This window comes from Macrotis lagotis, chromosome 8 (assembly GCF_037893015.1).
Source record: "Macrotis lagotis isolate mMagLag1 chromosome 8, bilby.v1.9.chrom.fasta, whole genome shotgun sequence".
NCBI lineage: Eukaryota > Metazoa > Chordata > Mammalia > Peramelemorphia > Peramelidae > Macrotis > Macrotis lagotis.
The window spans coordinates 86,292,765-86,314,394 of record NC_133665.1 but is presented as its reverse complement, the minus strand read 5'-3'; the positions used below and the strand labels follow the sequence as shown (position 1 = coordinate 86,314,394).

At 35.8% G+C, this 21,630-nt stretch overlaps 1 protein-coding gene across 2 annotated transcripts in view; it reads left to right on the top strand.

Moving 5' to 3' along the window:
• The window catches only part of PLIN2 (perilipin 2), a 34,474-nt gene that overhangs the window by 1,755 nt on the left and 11,089 nt on the right, over positions 1 to 21,630 (top strand). Inside the window, exons 2-8 of one of the 2 annotated variants that reach the window (XM_074197572.1) lie at positions 884 to 936; positions 1,276 to 1,471; positions 2,949 to 3,031; positions 10,846 to 11,131; positions 11,695 to 11,876; positions 15,586 to 15,720; positions 16,125 to 16,415. In XM_074197572.1, the coding sequence (XP_074053673.1) occupies positions 907 to 936; positions 1,276 to 1,471; positions 2,949 to 3,031; positions 10,846 to 11,131; positions 11,695 to 11,876; positions 15,586 to 15,720; positions 16,125 to 16,415 (1,203 nt within the window). In that variant the 5' untranslated portion in view covers positions 884 to 906. Of the gene's footprint in view, positions 1 to 883; positions 937 to 1,275; positions 1,472 to 2,948; positions 3,032 to 10,845; positions 11,132 to 11,694; positions 11,877 to 15,585; positions 15,721 to 16,124; positions 20,902 to 21,630 lie in introns of those variants that run through there. The other variant, XM_074197573.1, reaches the window with a different exon arrangement.

Genomic DNA, 21,630 nt, shown 5'->3' with positions numbered 1-21,630 from the left:
TTTCCCAGGAAAAACATGTGCCTAGTTCAGTTTTTGTCTATTATAAATAATTTTTGTGCCTATTGGGGAAGAGAAAGATAAATTGGTAGGCCAACAGAATGGAATATATTTTTTTATCAGTTCATAACTTGTGTGAACAAACATGGGAAAGGTAATATAAATTGAAGATAGTAAACTTAATGGTACAATGTGAATAGTGTTAAAAAATACAAAAGACCTTAAGAATGTGCAGGAAAGAACTCAGTAGGGGGAAACAGGAAAAAAATTGTTTATCTTTTAATTGTTTTTTAAAAGAAGTCTAATTTTAATGACTTTATTTGGGGATTTAATTCCATATGTTTAAGTGCTAATGAAAGTTTCAATTTGATAAAGACAGGACTCTTAAAATATAGCCAATTTGTTTTTTAGTATGTAGCAAGAGTATCTTAATAACTAAGGTGGTATCCAGATTTTTCTAGTGAAAACAATCCGGAGTCTTTAAAAACTGGAAATATTTTAAAAATATTTCAGATTTGTCTTCATTTCCCCATTTTAATGTTATAACTCAGTATACTTCATCCCACTTAAAATTTTTTTCCCCCTGCAATATCTTTTTCCACTGCTGTAAACATGTAAGATCAGTGATGACCTCTGGAGACATGATATACATCTGTCATCTGTCATTAACTTTATGAGAATGAGTCTCTGTCTATCTCCTGTGTAAACACCCTTTCCTATCAAGATTGCTTGAATTTTTCCTTCTATTGAGAGAAAGCTTTATTGTAGATTTGGATAAACCCATGCTGTTACCCCCTCTTCAAGGCAGTAAAATGCCTAAGGATTGAAAGTTGCCTCTGTTGATCTTGAGTAGAGACCTGTTTTAAATGAATATTCTCGTTTGCAGGTTCTGAAGATAAGACACCCAAAATGGCTTCTGTTGCAATTGATCAGCAACAGGTATTTCTAAAAAATTCTATTCTGTTATCAGTTAATGCTCTTTTCCTACCTCTTCTTCTACTCCCCAATTGAGAAAGCAAGAAAAATAAAAATCCTTTTACAAATATAGCCATGAAAACAAAATTTCAAATTGACTATGCCTTAACAAAAAATCTCAATCTGTACTCTTGAGTGTATTACCACCTCTTTACAATGTGGACAGCATATTTCATTATAAATTCTCTAAAATTGTAGTTAATCATTGTAGTGAAGAGTTCCGAAAAGTCTTTCAAAGTTTTTTGTTCTTATACTGGTCAATAGTGCTGATTTTGATTTCCCTCCTTCCTCTTGGTTATACAGAATGTGGTAACTAGAGTTGCCAACCTTCCCTTGGTGAGTTCAACTTATGACTTGGTGTCATCTGCTTACATCAACACAAAAGATCACTATCCATACCTCAAATCAGTGTGTGAGATAGCCGAGAAAGGAATGAAGACCATCACTGACGTAGCAATGACCAGTGCTTTGCCCATCATCCAGAAATTAGAACCTCAAAGTAAGTCCTTGTGTGCTTAAGACTTGTATTGGTTCCAGTGATCTAAAGAGGGAAGGGGACAGGAATTATGCTAAACAAATCAACTTGGGCAATAATCAATCTGAAAGTCCTGAATATATGGCAATGACCAATGTTTTCTTTTATATTCCAAAGTTCAGATGATTATTCTTATTCTCAGCCCTCACCTAAAATTCTGCATTGATTAAAAGCAATATGTTCTCCTGGAAATAGCTCTTTGGGCTTAAGTGGGGGACATAGATTCAGACTTGACTGATTATATATATATATACATATATATATATATGTGTATATATATATATATATATATACACATATATATATATATATATATATACACACACACTAGCTGGATTACAACCAGCTCAGTTTCATCTATATTTCAGGGTTAATACTTGTGTATGTGTGTGTGTGTGTGTGTGTGGATACCCACATACACACACACACACACACACACACACACACACACACACACACACACACACACACCTTATAATACCTATTTCTAGTGAGTAGTTGGGAAGAAAAGTTCTTTGAAAACTTTCAAGAGCTATAGAAATATGAGGTGCTTGGGGAGGAGAGAGTGAAGATGTAGGGACAAGTATACATGAAGGTTTTGGTTTTTTTTTTTTACTAATTTTTTTCTTCCTGGCTGTTTCCTACCATTTTAAAGCTTATTGTGCTCCCAATTTAATTATACTGTTCTATTTGCTTCTCTTTCCACATGACCCTCCCATCTCTTGTTGCCCTGCCTTGTTCCCCATGCTTGAAACCAAAATCTTGAAGTCCCTTGGCTTCCTTTGAGATTCACCTTAAGTACCACCTGCTCCAGGAAGCCTTTCTTTTTCTCTGCCTCCCACCCCCTAAGCCATTTCCTCTAATGTACCTTCCATCTACTCTGTATGTATTTTCTATATTATATGTTTTAGAATACATACACTTGTGTACCAATACATGTATATGCTTAGATATGTAACTACACATGTGCACATTCACAATTTATTACAATATTGTGTATACATTTTGTGCTGTGTTGATAAATATGTATATATACATATATATATGAATTATATCTATATATCACATTTTTTCCACTGGAATAAAAGCTATTTGAGGGCAGGGGACCTAGCTTTTTTGTTTATGTTTTGGTTTCTCTTTTTTTTTTTTCCCTTGATACCTCAGGAATTTAACCACAGGATCTGACACATAGCACTTATTAAATGCATAGTCTGCCAGTTTACTTTTTCCTTTCTTGGTAACTAAGCTATCAATTTCTTGATTGATAGAACTGTATTGTAGATTTGGGTGTTTTGTGGTGAATTGGGCTGCTCACTGGAACAAAGCTTATAAAAACTCAATTCTAACAAGTTTGTTGGATGTTGTTTAAAGATCACGTGATTGATTTCCCCTTTATATCTAAGCTTGCATCTCAACACTGTCTCTCTACTCTTTCTTGTAGTTGCAGTTGCCAACAATTATGCTTGTCTAGGATTGGATAGAATTGAAGAACGACTGCCCATTTTGAATCAGTCAACAGATAAGGTAAGCTCCTCTAGGACTTGGTCAAGTCTATTTAGGTGACTCACTGAAGAGAGGTAAAGAATAGTACTAATAAAGGCAGCCTGGGCATTCTGTTTTCCTCTTGCCATGAATATTGAGTTCCCATTTTTGTGTGATAAATTTCAGAACTTATACATCTTTTTGAGAACTAACAGTTCCATGGCCCCCCACATAGGGGAACAGGCCCATGTACCACTGCCTCCTAGGCAATATCTCTAACAAAATTGTTGTTGTTCTTGGTCAATCACTAAAATATCAGTGGTGTATAGTTTTGTGGCACTTATTAAGGCTTAACACAAGATGACAGTGGATGCTTTCATTGCTGCTTAGCAGCCAGTGGTTGGCAAAAGAAATGAGGGAGCATTGAACTCTGATCCTTGAGATATGTTAGTTATAATTAAATTGGTGGCAACTTTAAACTATGCTTTTTGTTCAACAATTTTTAGAAAATCTTAATTAAGGGAAAATTATTTACAAGATCTATCAAAAGGAGAGCTAAGCAACTAACTTGTAATCATGAGCAGAAAATAAGCATCCCTTAAACTAACAAAGCACTCAGTATCCAAAACCTGAAATTTTATCCCAAAACAGTGACAAACTTGCTTTAAATATTTTCATTCCATTTACCCCCAAAGAACAATAGGTGAAACTCAAGAACCTTTTTTTTTTTTTGTTTTTGTTTTTTAGTTTTTGCAAGGCAGTGGGGTTAAGTGGCTTGCCCAAGGCCACACAGCTAGGTAATTATTAAGTATCTGAGACCGGATTTGAACTCAGGTACTCCTGACTCCAGGGCCGGTGCTCTATCCATGGCGCCACCTAGCTGCCCCTGAAACTCAAAATGTTACAAAAATGGTTTTTGACAACTATCTTTCCACATAGTTGGAAAAATAAATAAAATTTTTATTAAAAAAACTCTCCAATAATAAATAGTAAGAGGTAAATATAATACCTTAAATAGGAATGTCACATCCATTGTGACTAAGATTATTCCCTGAAGAAAGTATGGCATACTGTAGGACTAGTGTTTCCAGAGCCCTGCCACTTTTTAATATATAACCACAAATATTATTCGTGTATTATTGTCACATAGAAGACTATTTGAAGTTCTATTAGAACCTGGGCTCTTCCACTAAATTGCTCAAGGTCCTTAGGAAATTTCTTTACTATCTGTTTCTGGTTCTGATTCCATTAAAACAAAGAGGTGGCAGAATAAAGATTCCTTCCATTTCTTAATTTTATGACCTTTCATATGAGCATCTTTCTTTATTAATCTGTAATAAAAATTGTGGTGAACTTTACAAATGTTTGTGTTTCTTTATATAAAGAACAGAAAAGGATTGCATGTGACACCATACATTTCCTTGAGAATTTTCAATGATACTCTTCTTATGAACCTTTTTTTTTATTAAGGTTTTTGCAAGGCAAATGGAGTTAAGTGGCTTGCCCAAGGCCATACAGCTAGGTAATTATTAAGTGTCTGAGGCTGGGTTTGAACCCAGGTACTCCTGACTCCAAGGCCAGTGCTTTATCCACTATGCCACCTAGCTGCCCTTTTTGAACCTTCTTTTGTACTTTCTAGTCTTTGATATTTATATCTTTATCTTCTCACTCACAAGCCCAAAATAAAAGCCCTCTGCTTATAAGTACACAAGTTTAGACATTAGGCCAAATCTGAAAGTATTGTCCTAATAACTTTCTACTTACAGAAATAGATAATGTCTTGAGAACTAGATGTATTTATTGACTGTTAATTATCCCTCTGAAAAATCTTTAGAGTAATTATAAAAGTTTTCCCTATAAAGAAATTCTATAACCAAGTGACCTTTGAGATGGCACAGGTGATAGAACACTGCTGTATTGGAGTCAGGAGGATGGGAGTTTGAATCCATCCTCAGATACTTAACAATGACTGTGACCTTGGGCAAGCCATTTAACCCTGATTGTCTCACATTCAGGGCCATCTCCAGTCATCTTAATTCATATCTGAACACTGGACCCAGATGGCTGTGGAGAAGAAAGTGAGGCTGGTGACTTAGCACAGCCCCCCTCACACAAATCTAATTCACTTGCTTATTGTTCATTACCTCCCTGATGGCATGGTCTTCTTCAAAAGTAAAGGATTGATATAGTCACAAATATACCAAATACTTCTTTTTTTTAAATTTATTTTTATTAAAGATATTATTTGAGTTTTACATTTTTCCCCCAATCTTGCTTCCCTCCCCCCTCCGCCCCACAGAAAGCACTTTGTCAGTCTTTACTTTGTTTCCATGTTGTACCTTGTTCCAAATTGGGTGTGATGAGAGAGAAATCATATCCCTAAAGAGAAGAGAAGTCTAAGAGGTAACAAGATCAGACAATAAGCTATCTGTTTTTTTTTTCTAAATTAAAGGGAATAGTCCTTGCACTTTGTTCAAATTCCACAGCTCCTTATCTGGATACAGATGGTACTCTCCTTTGCAGACAGCCCAAAATTGTTCCCGATTGTTGCACTGATGGAATGAGCAAGTCCTTCAAGGTTGAACATCACTCCCATGTTGCTGTTAGGGTGTACAGTGTTTTTCTGGTTCTGCTCATCTCACTCAGCATCAGTTCATGCAAATACCTCCAGGTTTCCCTGAAATCCCATCCCTCCTGGTTTCTAATAGAACAATAGTGTTCCATGACATACATATACCACAGTTTGCTAAGCCATTCCCCAATTGAAGGGCATTTACTGGCTTTCCAATTCTTTGCCACCACAAACAGGGCTGCTATAAATATTTTTGTACAAGTAATGTTTTTACCCTTTTTCCTCATCTCTTCAGGGTATAGATCCAGTAGTGGTATTGCTGGGTCAAAGGGTATGCACATTTTTGTTGCCCTTTGGGCATAGTTCCAAATAGCTCTCCAGAAGGGTTGGATGAGTTCACAGCTCCACCAACAGTGTAATAGTGTCCCAGATTTCCCACATCCATTAAAACAATGATCATTATCCTTCCTGGTCATACTGGCCAATCTGAGAGGTGTGAGGTGGTACCTCAGAGAAGCTTTAATTTGCATTTCTCTAATAATTAATGATTTAGAGCATTTTTTCATGTGGCTATGGATTGCTTTGATCTCCTCATCTGTAAGTTGCCTTTGCATATCCTTTGACCATTTGTCAATTGGGGAATGGCTTTTTGTTTTAAAAATGTCTCAGTTCTCTGTATATTTTAGAAATGAGTCCTTTGTCAGAATCATTAGTTGTAAAGATTGTTTCCAAATTTACTGCTTTTCTTTTGATCTTGGTTACATTGGTTTTATCTGTGCAAAAGCTTTTTAATTTAATGTAATTGAAATCATCTAATTGGTTTTTGGTGATATTCTCCAACTCTTCCTTAGTCATAAACTGTTCCCCTTTCCATAGATCTGACAGGTACACTAGTCCTTGATCTTCTAATTTGCTTATAGTATTGTTTTTTATGTCTGTGTCCTGTAACCATTTGGATCTTATCTTGGTAAAGGGTGTGAGGTGTTGGTCTAATCTAAGTTTCTTCCATACTAACTTCCAATTTTCCCAGCAATTTTTATCAAAGAGGGAGTTTTTATCCCAATGACCAGACTTTTTGAGTTTATCAAACAGATTACTATAATCATCTCCTGCTTTTACACCTAGCCTATTCCACTGGTCCACCACTCTATTTCTTAGCCAATACCAAACAGTTTTCATGACTGATACTTTATAATATAATTTTAGATTGGGTAGGGCTAAGCCACCTTCTTTTGCACTTTTTTTCATTAAGCTCCTGGAAATTCTTGACTTTGTATTTCTCCATATGAATTTACGTACAATTTTCTCTAACTCGTTAAAATAATTTTTTGGAATTTTGATTGGTAGGGCACTAAGATTTTACTTAGGATTTTTGCATCTATATTCATCAGGGAGATAGGTCTATAATTTTCTTTCTCTGTTATAACTCTTCCTGGTTTAGGCAACAGTACCATATTGGTTTCATAGAAAGAGTTAGGCAGAGTTCTATCTTTCCCTATTTTTCTGAAGAGTTTATATAGGATTGGAATCAATTGTTACTTAAATGTTTGGTAGAATTCACTTGTGCATCCATCAGGCCCTGGAGATTTTTTTTTTAGGGAGTTCAGTAATGGCTTGTTGAATTTCTTTTTCTGAGATAGGGTTGTTTAGGTATTTAATCTCTTCTTCATTCCAAATACTTCTTAAAAGTAAAATAAAGGTGGCTGGGTGGTACAGTGGATAGAGCACCAGCCCTGGAGTCAGGAGTACCTGAGTTCAAATCCAGCCTCAGACACTTAATAATTACCTAGCTGTGTGGCCCTGGGCAAGCCTTGCAAAAACCTAAAAAAATAAAAAATAAAAAAGTAAAATGAGACAGGTTTTTTAGGGGTCCAAAAAAAGAAGCAAAACAAAACCCTAAATCTACCAAGCCAGGCTATAGCCCATTTCTCAGAAGTTTCCACATGATGCTTGAACAGAAGACTTCCCTTCCTGATTTTGCTGCCAAATGAAGTACAGTGATATCTTTGTCATTTGAAGGTCACTTCCATGACATTCTCTGTAATCTAGAACTCAGAATTTAGCAGTAAATGAGATGCTTCAGGTCAACCAGAAAAGAGGTCACAAAGTTTGTGCCCTCTAATACACAGATGGCTCAAGTCCCTACTAAAAGCTCATTTATCATTTTGGATCTACTAGGTTTGACTCTTTAGCTTCCTAGTTTACTATATGGTTCAAAGATAAAAGGATTAGAAAGGGCCAGTATAGGCCTTGAAAAGAAAACTCACAAGGAAGCATGAAGAAAACACAAAAAAACCACACTGTAAGGGGCAGCTAGCTTATACTAATTGCCTCTATTTTTTTTTTATCATCATGCACCCTTGGAGTCCAGTTTCTAGAAGCCTACTATTATATTAATCCACCTTTTTTACAGTGTGTTACTAGCAATAAATGAATGTTTTTTTCTTTGATATTCCTTGACTTTGATGATGAGATATTTCATGGACCACTATTTCATCCTTTCTCTTCCTATGACATTCTTAAACTCATTCCTTCTGTCCTCTTTACTAGCATCTCACTTCTAACTACACACAAGTGTTTCAAGGTTTTGTCTCTTGAATTTTTCTTTTTTCTATTATCTTCCTCAGTGATCTTATTTATCCTATAACTTCAGTTATCCCTTTGCAGATAACTCCAAATTAAAGCCATCTTAGGTTCAGTTCATTATTTTAACATGCTCAAAAAAAAATCAATTTTGAATTTCTAGGAAAGTATCCACAATGAACTCTCCTCCCCTAACTTCTGTTTTTGTTGATGGTAATACCTTTTTCTCTTTTGCTCAGATTTATAATCTTAGGATATCATCTTTCCTCATTCAGTGTATTAATTGCTGAATCTTATGTATTTTTTGTATCCATTCTCAAAGTGGTCACCTTGTTCAGACCTTTATCTCTTTAGTCCTTTGATTATAGCCTTATAACCCAGTCTCTTTTTAAATTGCTTCCAACTTTTTAAAAAGAAAATTATCATTTTAAAATAATCTTTTTCTGTTCAACTTCTAGACAAAAGTGGTCTTCATTTTGGTACTCAAGAGTCCCTGAAATATGACTTATGAATTAAGAACCATCCCGCAAACTCACAGTACTCTCACTAATTCTAGTTAAATTGAACTATCTAGTCATTTCCTCATCCCTCTTTCATTCCATTTTTCATCCCTTCCTCTCTTCCACTGCATTCTCTCTCTTTTTTTTGCAAGGCAGTGGGATTAAATGATTTGCCCAAGGCCACACAGCTAGGTAATTATTAAATTTTTGAGGCCAGATTTGAACTCAGGTACTCCTGACTCCAGGGTCAGTCCTCTATCCACTGAACCACCTAGCTGCCCCTAGACTTGACTTTTTTTTCCTCTTTATTTCACGGCCCAACTTTGGCACTACCTTCCATGAACTCTTCCTTTACATTCTCTCTATTGTAGCCCAACTAACACAGACAAGTAAGAGGAACTCTTTAATCTCAAACTCCAGAATTCTTCCTTGACTACTTCTCTTTATTTGCCTAGGTATGGGAGGTAGTGGTATTAGTATATATATATATGTATATCTTCCTTCCCTTTTTCCTTCTAATAATCTCCTCTTTTCCAAAAACATGTTACAGGAATTGCTGAATTTCTTGCCCAAAGTCTTATTCATGATTGGTGCTTACTAGGTCTTTGAGTGATATTTTCCTCCATCAACTCCTAGGATTATTTGAAATTAAAAATACATTATTCATGATACTACAGTTGTGAATAAAGCCCTTTAGGTTTGATCCAATTTCTAGATCAGATTCATTTTTCCCTGGAACTTTATCTTGAATCTTTAGTTTTGAATAATGCAGTAGCAAAAGCTATTATCATGACTCTATTTTTTTTAGGGTTTTTTTTTTTGCAAGGCAAATAGGGTTAAGTGGCTTGCCCAAGGCCACACAGCTAGGTAATTATTAAGTGTCTGAGACCAGATTTGAACCCAGGTACTCCTGACTACAAGGCCAATGCTTTATCCACTACACCACCTAGCAGCCCCCTAAATAAATATCTTAAACAAAGCTGGTTTTTTTTCCTTGGTAGTCTCTTTGCTTCTAATATAAGTCCCTTGAGAAAATAAAAAAAAGTTTTTAAAATGACTTTAAGATAATAGAACAAAATTAAAGTGGCTTTTTTAAAAATGGCAACTTGATTGATTTGGTCAGTTTCCTAGGTTTTGCATATTGTTGTATGTACAGGCCTGCTTAAAGTGTATAAAACAAAAAAAGCTTTAGACCTTTCATAGAAAATGATTTATAATGGGTTTTTGGTCTCTATATTTTTGACTCTGACTATTATTTTAGTGATTACTTGTATTTTTGCTACTTGGTTCCTTTGAGTAGAGAAACTTTTACCTGGTTTTCCAAATAGGAATGTTGTACTGAGCTTGAAAATCCAGAGTCAAACTGTTTTAGAAGCAGTGTAGGCACTGGATCTGTGGGATAACTTAGAAATGAAATATAATAGAGCCTTTATGATTTCTGAGTTGTGAAGACTTGAGTTCAAGTCTAGCCTAACATGCTGACTTTGTGACTCTATAAACAATTGACTTGGTGTTAACACATTGCCAAGACAGTGGAAGTTTAAGTTGCAGAATGCATGCTAAGATGCACTGGTAAAAAGGATTCCTTCCAGGGAGTTCTCTGTGTCAATAGAACTTCAGGTTTCAACCAGAAAATAATTCATAAATCTTAGCAGTGTCATAGAACTATTTGGCAGTAGTCTGTTTTGATTTGTTGTCAAACCTGACCTGGCTAAGGTCCTCAAAACCTGCATTATTAGAATACTTATACCAGTGACCATCACAAACCCTCTGTACTTTAAATAGTTTGAAATTTTGGTGACAAACCCCCTGGCAGGAGCCTTTTTCCACTTAACTTGTCTGTGGGAGGCATGTAGGCTGTCATTAGACCTGGATTTGAATGAAGCTTTTTGAGATTTTATTGTTGTTGAGGCCGTTTTAGTTGTGTTTGACTCTCCATGACTCTACTTAGGATTTTCTTGGCAAAGATACTGGAGTGGTTGACCATTTCCTTCACCAGCTCATTTTTACAGATGGGGAACTGAGGCAGACAGAGGCTAAGTTACTTGCCCACAGCCCCAAAACTAGTAAGTGTGTGAGGTCTGATTTCAGTCTTCCTGACTCCTGGCCCAGCACCCTCTCCATCCTTTTCCTGGCTTCCCTTCTCTGTTTAGAGAAACACCTTCAACATAAAGTCAAATGATTCTCTTACTCCTTTCTAGGTTGTTGCTGAAGCCAAGGGAGCAGTATTTGGTGCCAAAGATGCTGTGACGACAACGGTAACCAGTGCCAAGGATTCTGTGACTCACACTATTAATGGGGTTGTGGGCAGAACAAGAGGAGCCGTTAATGGCAGTGTGGAAATGACCAAGTCTGTAGTGAATGGAAGCATAAACACGGTCTTGGGAAGCCGCATGGTAAAGATGGTGAGCAGTGGAGTTGAAAATGCACTCAGCAAGTCAGAGTTACTTGTGGATCAGTATCTTCCACTCACTGAAGAGGAGCTAGGTGAGAACAGCTCTTAATAAAACTCCAAATTGTACAAAAAGAGTTGAATGTTCTGGGATGGGGGGCAGTAGGAATGGAATAGGAGTGGACTGTAATTCCTATAAATTACTAATTATTAGTTTGGACAAAAAGATGGCCCAGTAGAGCATAGGCCCTGGAGTCAGTAAGACCTGACCTGAGTTCAAATTTGACATCAGACATTTTTCAGTTATATGACCTTGGGTAAATCACTCTGTTTGGCCTCAGTTTCCCCAACTATTAATGAGGATAACAACATCTATCTTGAATGGGTTGTTGTGAGGATCAAATTAAATAATTGTGAAAAGTTTAGTAGCCAGTTCCCAGCCAATAGAAGGTGCTCTGTAAATGCTAGTTATTATCATTGTTATAGTGTTGAAAGACTTGGGATCATTCCAGATCTTCTGGGCTTCTGTTTTATTTATCCCTAAAATGAGGGTACTTGACTGCATCTCAGGCCTGTGTTAGTAAATAGACACAGTTATTGACAACTGATGGTGAAACTAATTCAGACCTCTTTCCCTCACTGCCTTGTCTAATTACAGAAAAAGAAGCAAAGAAAGTGGAAGGGTTTGATGTGGTTCAGAAGCCAAGTTACTACATTCGTTTGGGATCTTTGTCCACCAAACTCCGTTCACGTGCCTACCAGCAGGCTTTGAGTAAGGTTAATGAAGCCAAACACAGAGGCCAAGAGACCATTTCTCAGTTGCATTCTACTATGAATCTGGTAAAGACCTCCTTGAATATATTCACTGGTTGTGATGAATAACATTAGTTGGGAAGATGGGGATACTTCCCTTGGTAACTTCATTTTCAATTCTCTTCCTCTAGGATCAAATACAAAATTTCTCTCATTGAAAGCCCTTGGCAATCTGGTTTTCTAGCCTAGCCCTGCCCTTATCACCCAGTTCACTTCCCTTTATATGCTACAGTCCAGTTGAGCTTAGCCAATTTATCTATTATATCACTAACTACCTTCCCTCTTTATTCCTCTTAGAATTCCTACTTCTTGCCAGACTTAAGTTCAAATGCTCTTATCTATGGTCTGCTACTTCTCCTCTTTCTATATTACCTTCAATATGTAAATTTCTTAAAGGCAGAAATTCTGGGATTTTATGTTTTGTCTTGGTATTCTGAAAGGCTAACACACCATAGGTACTACTTAAATGCTTCTTGATTGTACTCAAATCAGATTGTTGGGGAAAATTTAGGTATAGATGTATATCTTTAACTAGTTACTTTATTTTCTATTAGATAAGGAAATTCAGGTATAAAAACAGGTTAAATTTAAATTAATCTAAGTGAGCATTTAGCAATTCACTTCATTTCTTAGCAAGCTATAAACCCAGGACAGGTCACAATAACCTATTATTTAACTCATAATTCACTTGAATCATTAGCAGACCTAGCTTTACCTAGCTTCCTGGAAACTAGAGGTTATGTGATCTGGGAGGCAGAAAAGGTATTTAAGAAGGGCTCATGGTAAAGTTGATCCAGGTGGTTTTTTTGATGCAGAAAAGAAGGTGGGAAGATGCCATTCTCCCAAAGACCCCAGGTTATTTGATTTTTAAAAGAATATTAATCAAAAAAAAGGTGGTATGGTGAAAAAAGTGCTTGGGCAGGCCAACTCATGAAGGGGAACAAACTTCTCAGACTACTGCTGCTCTTTCAAAACTTTTATTGATACCTTATGCTACTTTCCCCCCTTGCAGATTGAATCTTATCTTCAAAGCAAAGCTCTTGAGCAACAATATCCATTATAGTGACCATATCTGATGATGATGTAGATATTTTTTCCTTTGAACACCATTTTCTGCTAGGATGGGGAAAGTATATAGGCTTTATAACTTGGGACCTCTTTTCTTTTTCTAGTTAGTCAAGAGTTCTAGTGATCTTTTAATTTAAATTTAAATTCTTGTTTATGCATTGCATATGCATTCTTGATTCTGTTTATTTCACTCATCAGTTTATACTCACATTTTTTTGAATTCCTAATTGGAATTCAGATATCTTCTTATATAATAATATTTCATTGCATTAAATCATTCCCCAAGCAATGGGTATTCACTTTGCTTCTTATTCTTTGGGTTTTTTTTTTTTTTGGTTTCCTTGGGCTATACCCAGAAGCAGGATTGCTAGACCAAAAAGTATAGGAATAAACTACTTTCCTATAAAATTAATTCCAAAATGGTTAAGCCATTTCATAGTTCTACTCACAGTACATTAGGGTGCTTGTCTTCTGATAGATGCTCCAGTATAGTTTTTCCTATTTTTGTCTTTGTAAATTTATGTGGTCTACAGCAAAATCCAGTCATCTTAATTTGCTTTTTTTTTTTTGCAAGGCAAATGGGGTTAAGTGGCTTGCCCAAGGCTACACAGCTAGGTAATTATTAAGTGTCTGAGACCAGATTTGAACCCAGGTACTCCTGACTCCAAGGCTGGTGCTTTATCCACTATACCACCTAGCCGCCCCTTAATTTGCTTTTAAAAAAAATATTAATACTTTGTAGCATGTCTGCAAATGGGTCTCTTATCATTCTTTAAAACCTGTCTTTTGACCATTTCAACTACTGGAGAATGGCTCATGGTGTTACTTTAGCTAATTAGATTTTTTTTGGTTATAATTGGTACTTTTGCAACATAAAGTTACAACTTGGCCTTGTTTTCAGTCTACCAAGTTTAAATTTTAATTGTGGAATAGGGAGCATTATGAATTCTGATGAATCCTAATCATGATCATATAAAAACTATTCTAGATATTTTTTCAGTTTTTAATATTTTATTTTTCAAATTACATTATGAAAGTTTTTCAACATTCATCCCCATGCATATGAATATTTATAAGTTATATAATTTCCTTCAAACCTCCCTTCCTACTCCCTCCCCTCATTGGCAAACAGTATGGTGAGCATTGAACCTACCTATTTGTGTTTAATATATTTACAGATGAATCATCTGTATGAGGAATTAGGACTAAGGGAAAAGAAAGAAAACCATGAGATAGTAAGGAAAAACTTGAGATTTTAAAAAAATGATCATAGTGTTTATTCAGATTCTGTAGGGTGTTGTTTTGTTTTATTTTTCTTCATCTGGATGTGTATAGCATTGTCCAAAACAGTTCTCTCAGTATTGCCCTTGCTCTCTGAACTGCTGAAAGGAGCTGTATCCATCAATGAGTTGATAAATTCACAATACTTTAATGTGTACAATGTTTCTGCTCCCTTCATTCATCATCAGTCCCTGTAATTCCTTCCAAGTTTAGAGTTCAACTATTCATGGTTTCATACAGGACAATAGTACTCCGTAACATTCATATATCTTAACTTGTTCAATCATTCCAATTGATGGACATCCCCTCAATTTCCAATTCTTTGCCACTACAAAAAAGGCAGCTATCAATATTTTGGAACATGTGGAACTTTTCCCATTTTTTATTTTCTTCTGTAGATAGGCCTCTATTGGTATTGCTGGGTTAAAGAGTATGATCAGTGATGTACTTGTAACCATTTAAAGCTAACTTTAATCTGTAGGCTACTATCTTTTGGGCCTCTCCCTAGCCTATATAAACAGTGGGGCTAAGTTTGGTGGTCTATTGTTTCATTTATAAATTATTAGTGAAATACATTTGAGTGCCTCAAAAGATGGGTAGGAAGAGGTGGAAAGAAAACTGAACTGGAAATTAATCCTGTCTATAAAATTCTTTTAATCTCTGGCTCACAACTTCATCACTAGAGTGGATTAGATTATAATCTTCTAAGACTTCTTGTAGCATTAAAATTCTTTTTAAAAAAATTTATTTATATATTTTGAATTTTACAATTTTCCCCTAATCTCGACCCGCCCCCCCAGCAGACAGTCTTTTAGTCTTTACATTGGTATACATTGATCTAAGTTGAATGATAAGTAATGAGAAATCATATCCTTAAGAGGAAAACATGAAGATAGCAAAATTACATAATAAGACAACTTTTTTTTAAATTAAAGACCTTTAATTTAAACTACACAATTCTTTGGATACAGATGGTATTCTCCATCACAGAGATCCCAAAATTGTTCCTGATTGTTTTACTGATGGAGTGAGCAAGTCCATTAAGGTTGATCATTACCCCCATGTTGCTGTTAGGGTGTACAACATTCTTCTGGTTAACACTAAAATTCTTAATAACCCTTAATTAGAAAATCACTTCTGGATTACATAAAATTCCTTCCCTTTCTCTATAGTTCCCCCCCCCATTGAAAAGGATCGGATTAACTAACCTTTTATATAAAGCTCCCAAATTTATTGAAATGCTATCATTTTCCCCGAGTGTTATATGTCTAAATGTTTGCTATAAACTTTCAGTTTTTAAAGTTCATTGCATAATGCTTGTGGATTGCTGAGTTCATGATAGTCCTGTTTCTACTCTAATATGTGTTTCCCTTCCTATGCAAAACAGATAGAACTTGCCAGAAAGAATGTTAATAGTGCCAATCAAAAACTCCAGGATGCCCAGGATAAGTTGTATCTCTCATGGCTGGATTGGAAAAGAAGCCTAGGCCATGATGACAGTGATGAATCCCACTGTACTGAGGTAAATGACAACTTGGGATAAAATAAAGATGTTCCATTTATTATAAAATTCTTGCTAATTTCTCTTTTGTCTTTTCTAGTTTTGTGAACTCTGATACTAAATATTTCTACAATTTTGTTGATAAATGCCAGATAACACTTTGGAGTGTCTCCCTTAGCTTTGGCCTTCTATACATATAAGATAATCATTTCATAGGTCCAACAGCTAACTTTTTGCTTGTTTCTAGCTAAAAATTTTTTATTTAGATTTTGTATTAAATTTTCTTTAGCTTATGTATTCATATGTATTCCTTATAATATGTATTATCATTCTCCTATGTTTCTAAAGAACAAAGTGATCCATAGCAGATTAATCTGTGTTTCTTTTTTCTTTTTCTCTCTTTTCCTTCATCCCACCTCCTGTAGCATATTGAATCTCAAACTCTGGCTATCGCTCGGAATCTGACACAGCAGCTCCAGACTACCTGCCTTACTCTTATGTCCAGTATCCAGGGACTACCCCAGAATATTCAAGACCAAACCCACCATCTTGGCTCAATGGCTGGTGAAGTCTATTCAGTATTTAGAAATGCCACTTCCTTTAAGGAAGTATCAGATGGTCTCCTCCGTTCCAGCAAAGGACAGCTGCAGAAAATGAAGGAGTCTTTAGATGATGTGATGGAATATCTTTTTAACAACACTCCTCTCAACTGGCTGGTAGGTCCCTTTTATCCGCAGCTGGCTGAATCTCGGATTGCTGAGCACCAAAGTGAAAGGCAAGAGACATCCAACCATGAGGACAAACAGCTTGAACGCAGCCCAGCTTAACCTTTTCCATGCCATTATCTTCTTCTGCCAGCTAGACACCATGACTCTTCTAAGTTAAAAGTATCATGATGTAATGATCCAAAATTGGAGAAGAGTAGAGCTAATGAACAATATCCTCTCCCTGTTCTAGAAAAGTCTTAAACTTGCTGAAGAATGGGAGAACGGATTTTAAATTTTAAGTAGGTTTGGCTGCTTACTGTAGGGAATTTCCATTGCTCATCTGACTGACTGTCAAGTTCTCTCTTTGATATGTAAAAAAATGAGAGTCTTGGGTGTCAAAGCTTGGCTAGAACTTACTAAGAACTACTTGAGGATTTGTTGGAGCTAGAAGTAATCCCTACAGTCTATTCTAGCTAAGCAACTGTATTAAATAAATCTTCATAAAAAGGTATTACCATAACTAGTATACTTGTGGGGGCCCTTTTTAGATTAAGGTTTCTTATTATTTCTTTCTCTTCCAGTTATGTGAGTGCTTTTTTTTGACCTTAAATTTTTTTTGTTCTAAATAATGAAAATTAATAAAAAGTTTCTTATTAGTATAACCTCAGATTCATGCTGTTTGTTCTAGGTGCTTTGAGTCTGGCCTTCTATGAAGTGTATCAGATTTGGTCTTGTGTTACATACCTGTTAAAGCATGAAGCTGGCTTCATGGGAAGGCTGCATATTCAAAAACTACTTAAATGCTTTTTAAAATGAAAGATTATTTAAAATTATTGAATTGTTTCAATTATTATTATTATTTCAAATAATAGCTTATGGTTGGAGTTCACCAGTCCTCTTAACTTCTACCTGGTGGATTGCTCAGTATATTGGGTTTCCTTTTTTTGTCTTGGTCTATGGGATGGGATTTTTTGGTGATTCATTGTTGCTCAGACCTAGGTCAGAAGATCCCAGAGCTACCATCTTATTGGAACTGTAAGGATTTTGGGGGTGGGGACTTACTGCTGAGAGGAATTCAGGAAATGAAATAGTCTAGTACTTAATCTCATTCAGGGGCAGGAAGACTAAAATTAACTTGACATTAATAGTGAATGTTAGGAAAAATTGATTTTCTTCCTTGAAAAGAACCAAATTGTCTGCCCATCTAGCTTCCACAGAATATTTTGAGAAATAATTGGAAATGGACTAAAGAAAATTACTTTTTATGTAGAGAAGGCAGCATGGTATAACAGCAAAGAATTGTGGATGTAGAATCAGACCTAGGTGTTCCTATTCTAGTCACAAGTCTTGTAACTTCTGGTAAATCTCTGCCATGATTTCTTTTTCCTAGTAATTTTCCAAGATTTGTTTTTTCCTGTTTCAGGTACATCAAAATTAGGAAGGCTTTGGTGGTCATTTTATGTTGGTGGGCAGGGTGAATGAATGTCCTAAATGACCTTAAAGTATAGATAATATAATATAACCCTCACCCACCCCCTTGCCTTGCCTCGCCCCACCCTGCCCACTCATACCTTATTTTTTTTCTCAGTGGTAAAAGATATTTCTGATTTGGAGAGTTTACATGAAATGTGCCCCATTACCCCCCCACCTACATCTGATTTCGAGTCTTCAGCAATGTTTTCAATAGGATAGTCCAAGGACGGGTTTTGATGTTGACTTAGGTATAACCTACTTATTTTGAATGTTTTTATAAGGCTGACATTTAGTCAAGTACTACATATAAGGCAGAGCACTCTAGTGGATAATCATGAGATCTTAAACAATTCTGGATTTAGAGTTGAAAGGAATAGAAAATTTTGAAGTCATCAACTGCACCTCCCACTCTTTTATTTTCCAGATGAGGAAATTGAGGCTCAGTATTCAAATTACTTCCCTGGCGGGGGGACCTATGTTCAGCTGGTAAATGGGAAGTAGCATTTGAATCCAGCTGTTATTGACTCCCAAGTCTAACACTGCATTTGCTATACCAGACCTTTTGAACATGAGGTCCAAATTTCAGTCTTAAGATTAAGTTGTGGGGCAGCTAGATGGTGCAGTGGATAGAGCACCAGCCCCTGGAGTCAGGAGTACCTGAGTTCAAATCCGGCCTCAGACACCTAATAATTACCTAGCTGTGTGGTCTTGGTCAAACCACTTAACCCCATTGACTTGCAAAAGCCTAAAAAAGTAACTTAATTTTAATTGGAAAATATTTAATGAAACAAATACATTTGAACATAGATAATATTAATATGTGGCTAAGTCAACATGTGACTTTTATGTACAATTTAGTACACTGCACTGCATCACATTGTCTATCAGGATGGGACTGGACCTGGAGTCAGGAATTCTGGATGATCCTTGTTTGAGCCTCTTTGGTGGTCCCTTATAAGAAGAGAATAATTGTGTATAACTCATAGGCTTGTTAAATAAAAGTATATTTTAGCCAGCATAAAAAAACCAAAATTCCAAGTCAGACCTTTAAAAGCAAAGTAAAATGTGAATTGATGTACCAGCAACAAAATTGTCCCCTTACTTTTAAGCAACTTAGATATTCTACAGGGACCTGTAGAATAGAGGTGTAGAGGTGCTTTTAACAAGCTAGTTGGCTACTTTCTATATCTTTATGGGATTTTTGCCTTTGTGTTTAGATTGACACTTCTAGATGATCCTTCTGAAACAAAGATTGTGGTTTCTCTAAAGAAAATTGCTTAATAGTGCATTATCTCAACTCAACATTTGCCTACTATGCATTAAACCTTTGTGGTGGTGGTTCATGGCTTTGCTGTTCAAATGATTTTTTAAATTTTTCCTTGTAACTGCAGAATGTGCTTTATAGAAACAGACTAATCTGGCATTGGATAAGGGAAGAACCATCAGAAATGAAGTTATACTATATGTACTTTTCCCAAAAGTATATGGTCATTGAGAATCCAGGCTCTTTTGATTACCCAAGATTCTACTCATAAATCAGTGAAGGCTTTTTAAAAGTGCATTTTAGCAATCTTTCTGACTGCTTTATCTATCTCTCTATAGGGACCAAGAGATAATATAGTCTGGACACTCTAATGCTTTAACTTGAACTTGGAAAATTGAATGTATGAATAGTTTGTAATATTCATCTTTTTGGGGAGAGCATTTATTAAGATAAGTTGTTCAGGGCAGCTAGGTGGGGCAGTGGATAGAGAATTGGCCCTGGAGTCAGGAGTACCTGAGTTCAAATCCGGCCTCAGACACTTAATAATTACCTAGCTGTGTGGCCTTGGGCAAGCCACTTAACCCCATTTGCCTTGCAAAAACTAAAACAAAAAAATTGTTCAAATCCCTCTATAAAGATGAATACCTATGATGCAAGTAAGTCTTTTATATTAGTTAAAGAGAATCAAATGCTTTAGCCACCAGAGAGTCAGTGCCACCATTTTAAAATAGAAGTTGACAGAACTGGGTTTTATTTTACATTTTCTAAAAGCTTATTTCTTCATGCCTTATAGTAAGGCAGGAGAATTTAAGAGATTGGATTAGTACTTCTCTTTAAATGAAAAAAAAGTTTATTCATTTATTTGTTTAATCATGACTTTTCAGTGTCCCATTTTGGATTTTCTTGGCAAAGATATTGGAGTAGTTTGCCATTTTCTTCATCCATTTTTACAGATGAGGAACTGAGGAAAACAGGATTAAATGATTTACTTATATAGTTAAAATAAGTATCTGAGTTCAGATTTGAACTCAGGAAGTTTGGCTAATTAAAGCCATTTTCCTGACTTTAAATACAGTGTCCTATCCACTGTACTACAAAACTGACCACTTTGAAATATGATAGCGATCTCCAAATTTTGTGCCTTGGGACATCTGCCAAAAAAAATCCAGTGTCCCAAAAGTCCCTGTGTAGTCCTAAACTATAAAACTTTTAGTTATCCTGTCTTTATGGCACTTGTTACTAGCCTAATACTTTTATTTGCAATGGAAATTCAATATGGTAATTGTGGATTATCTTAATCTAAAAACTGCATCATTATGGTCTGCCAGAATGTTAAGAATGTACCTCTAAATAGCTGCATGAATACAACTGCTGGATGGAATTAAAGTCGACCTTTTGAAAGAAGTTTGCTCAGTGTCTACTGAATAATGATTTTAATTAGACTGTAATTCATGTAAACTACTCTTCCCAGCTTTTTCTAGCCACAGCATAAAGAAAAAGATCTTTTTTTCCTTATCACAGGAAAACACTCAATAATTGTGCCAAATTATTTGAATAAAGATTAAAAAGAAGAGGGGCTGGGACTGGTGACTGATGTTCTCATCTATTAAGTTGCAAATGACCATGATGTATGAACAATAAACATACAGGTGTAGAAAATCATGACAGCTTTCACAAAACTCCCAAAATAATTGTTACTTAAGGGTATGTGTGTATATATACATATGAAAACTACAGTCATGGCTCTCATTTTCTTGCTTTTTTTTTTAGGTTTTTGCAAGGCAAATGGGGTTAAGTGGCTTGCCCAAGGCCACACAGCTAGGTAATTATTAAGTGCCTGAGACTGGATTTGAACTCAGGCACTCCTGACTCCAAGGCCAGTGCTTTATCCACTACATCACCTACCTGCCCCGCCCATTTTCTTTCAATTGTTCCCTAGGTGAAGTTTCATATAGTACTTCTTGTTTTTTGCCACTTCAGACATCTATCTTGACTCCTCAGATCTCACTTAATTCTTTCTAGTTATCCTAATACTAGAAGGCCTAATGAATATACTGCAGGAGAGACCCGGTTCAAGGTAGGGGAGAATAGGGAAGGGAAGAGAATAAAGGGCTGTTAATTCCTGCCATTAGAGTCTTTTGGGCTGAAGAGACAGGCTAAAGAATATGTATGTATGACAGGAAAATAAAAAAACCAAGGAGACCTTCCATAAACTGAATACTTTGTGGCTCAGTTTTCTGTATAACCTAAAATCAAAGTCAACCTTCAAAGTACAGGCAGGTGTATCCACATGGACTACTTAATGAGTCTATATAGCAAAAATAAAAAAAAAAGTTTAAAATAGGCTCTCGAATAATTTGAATGGTAATTTACTAATTCAAAATGAGATGCTTTAACAACCACATCATCAGGAGCAAAAGAAGTGACTCATCTAGTTGTTTTGCTCCTTTAATCTTTATTAATGCTTTTTCTGTGTACATTATTTAT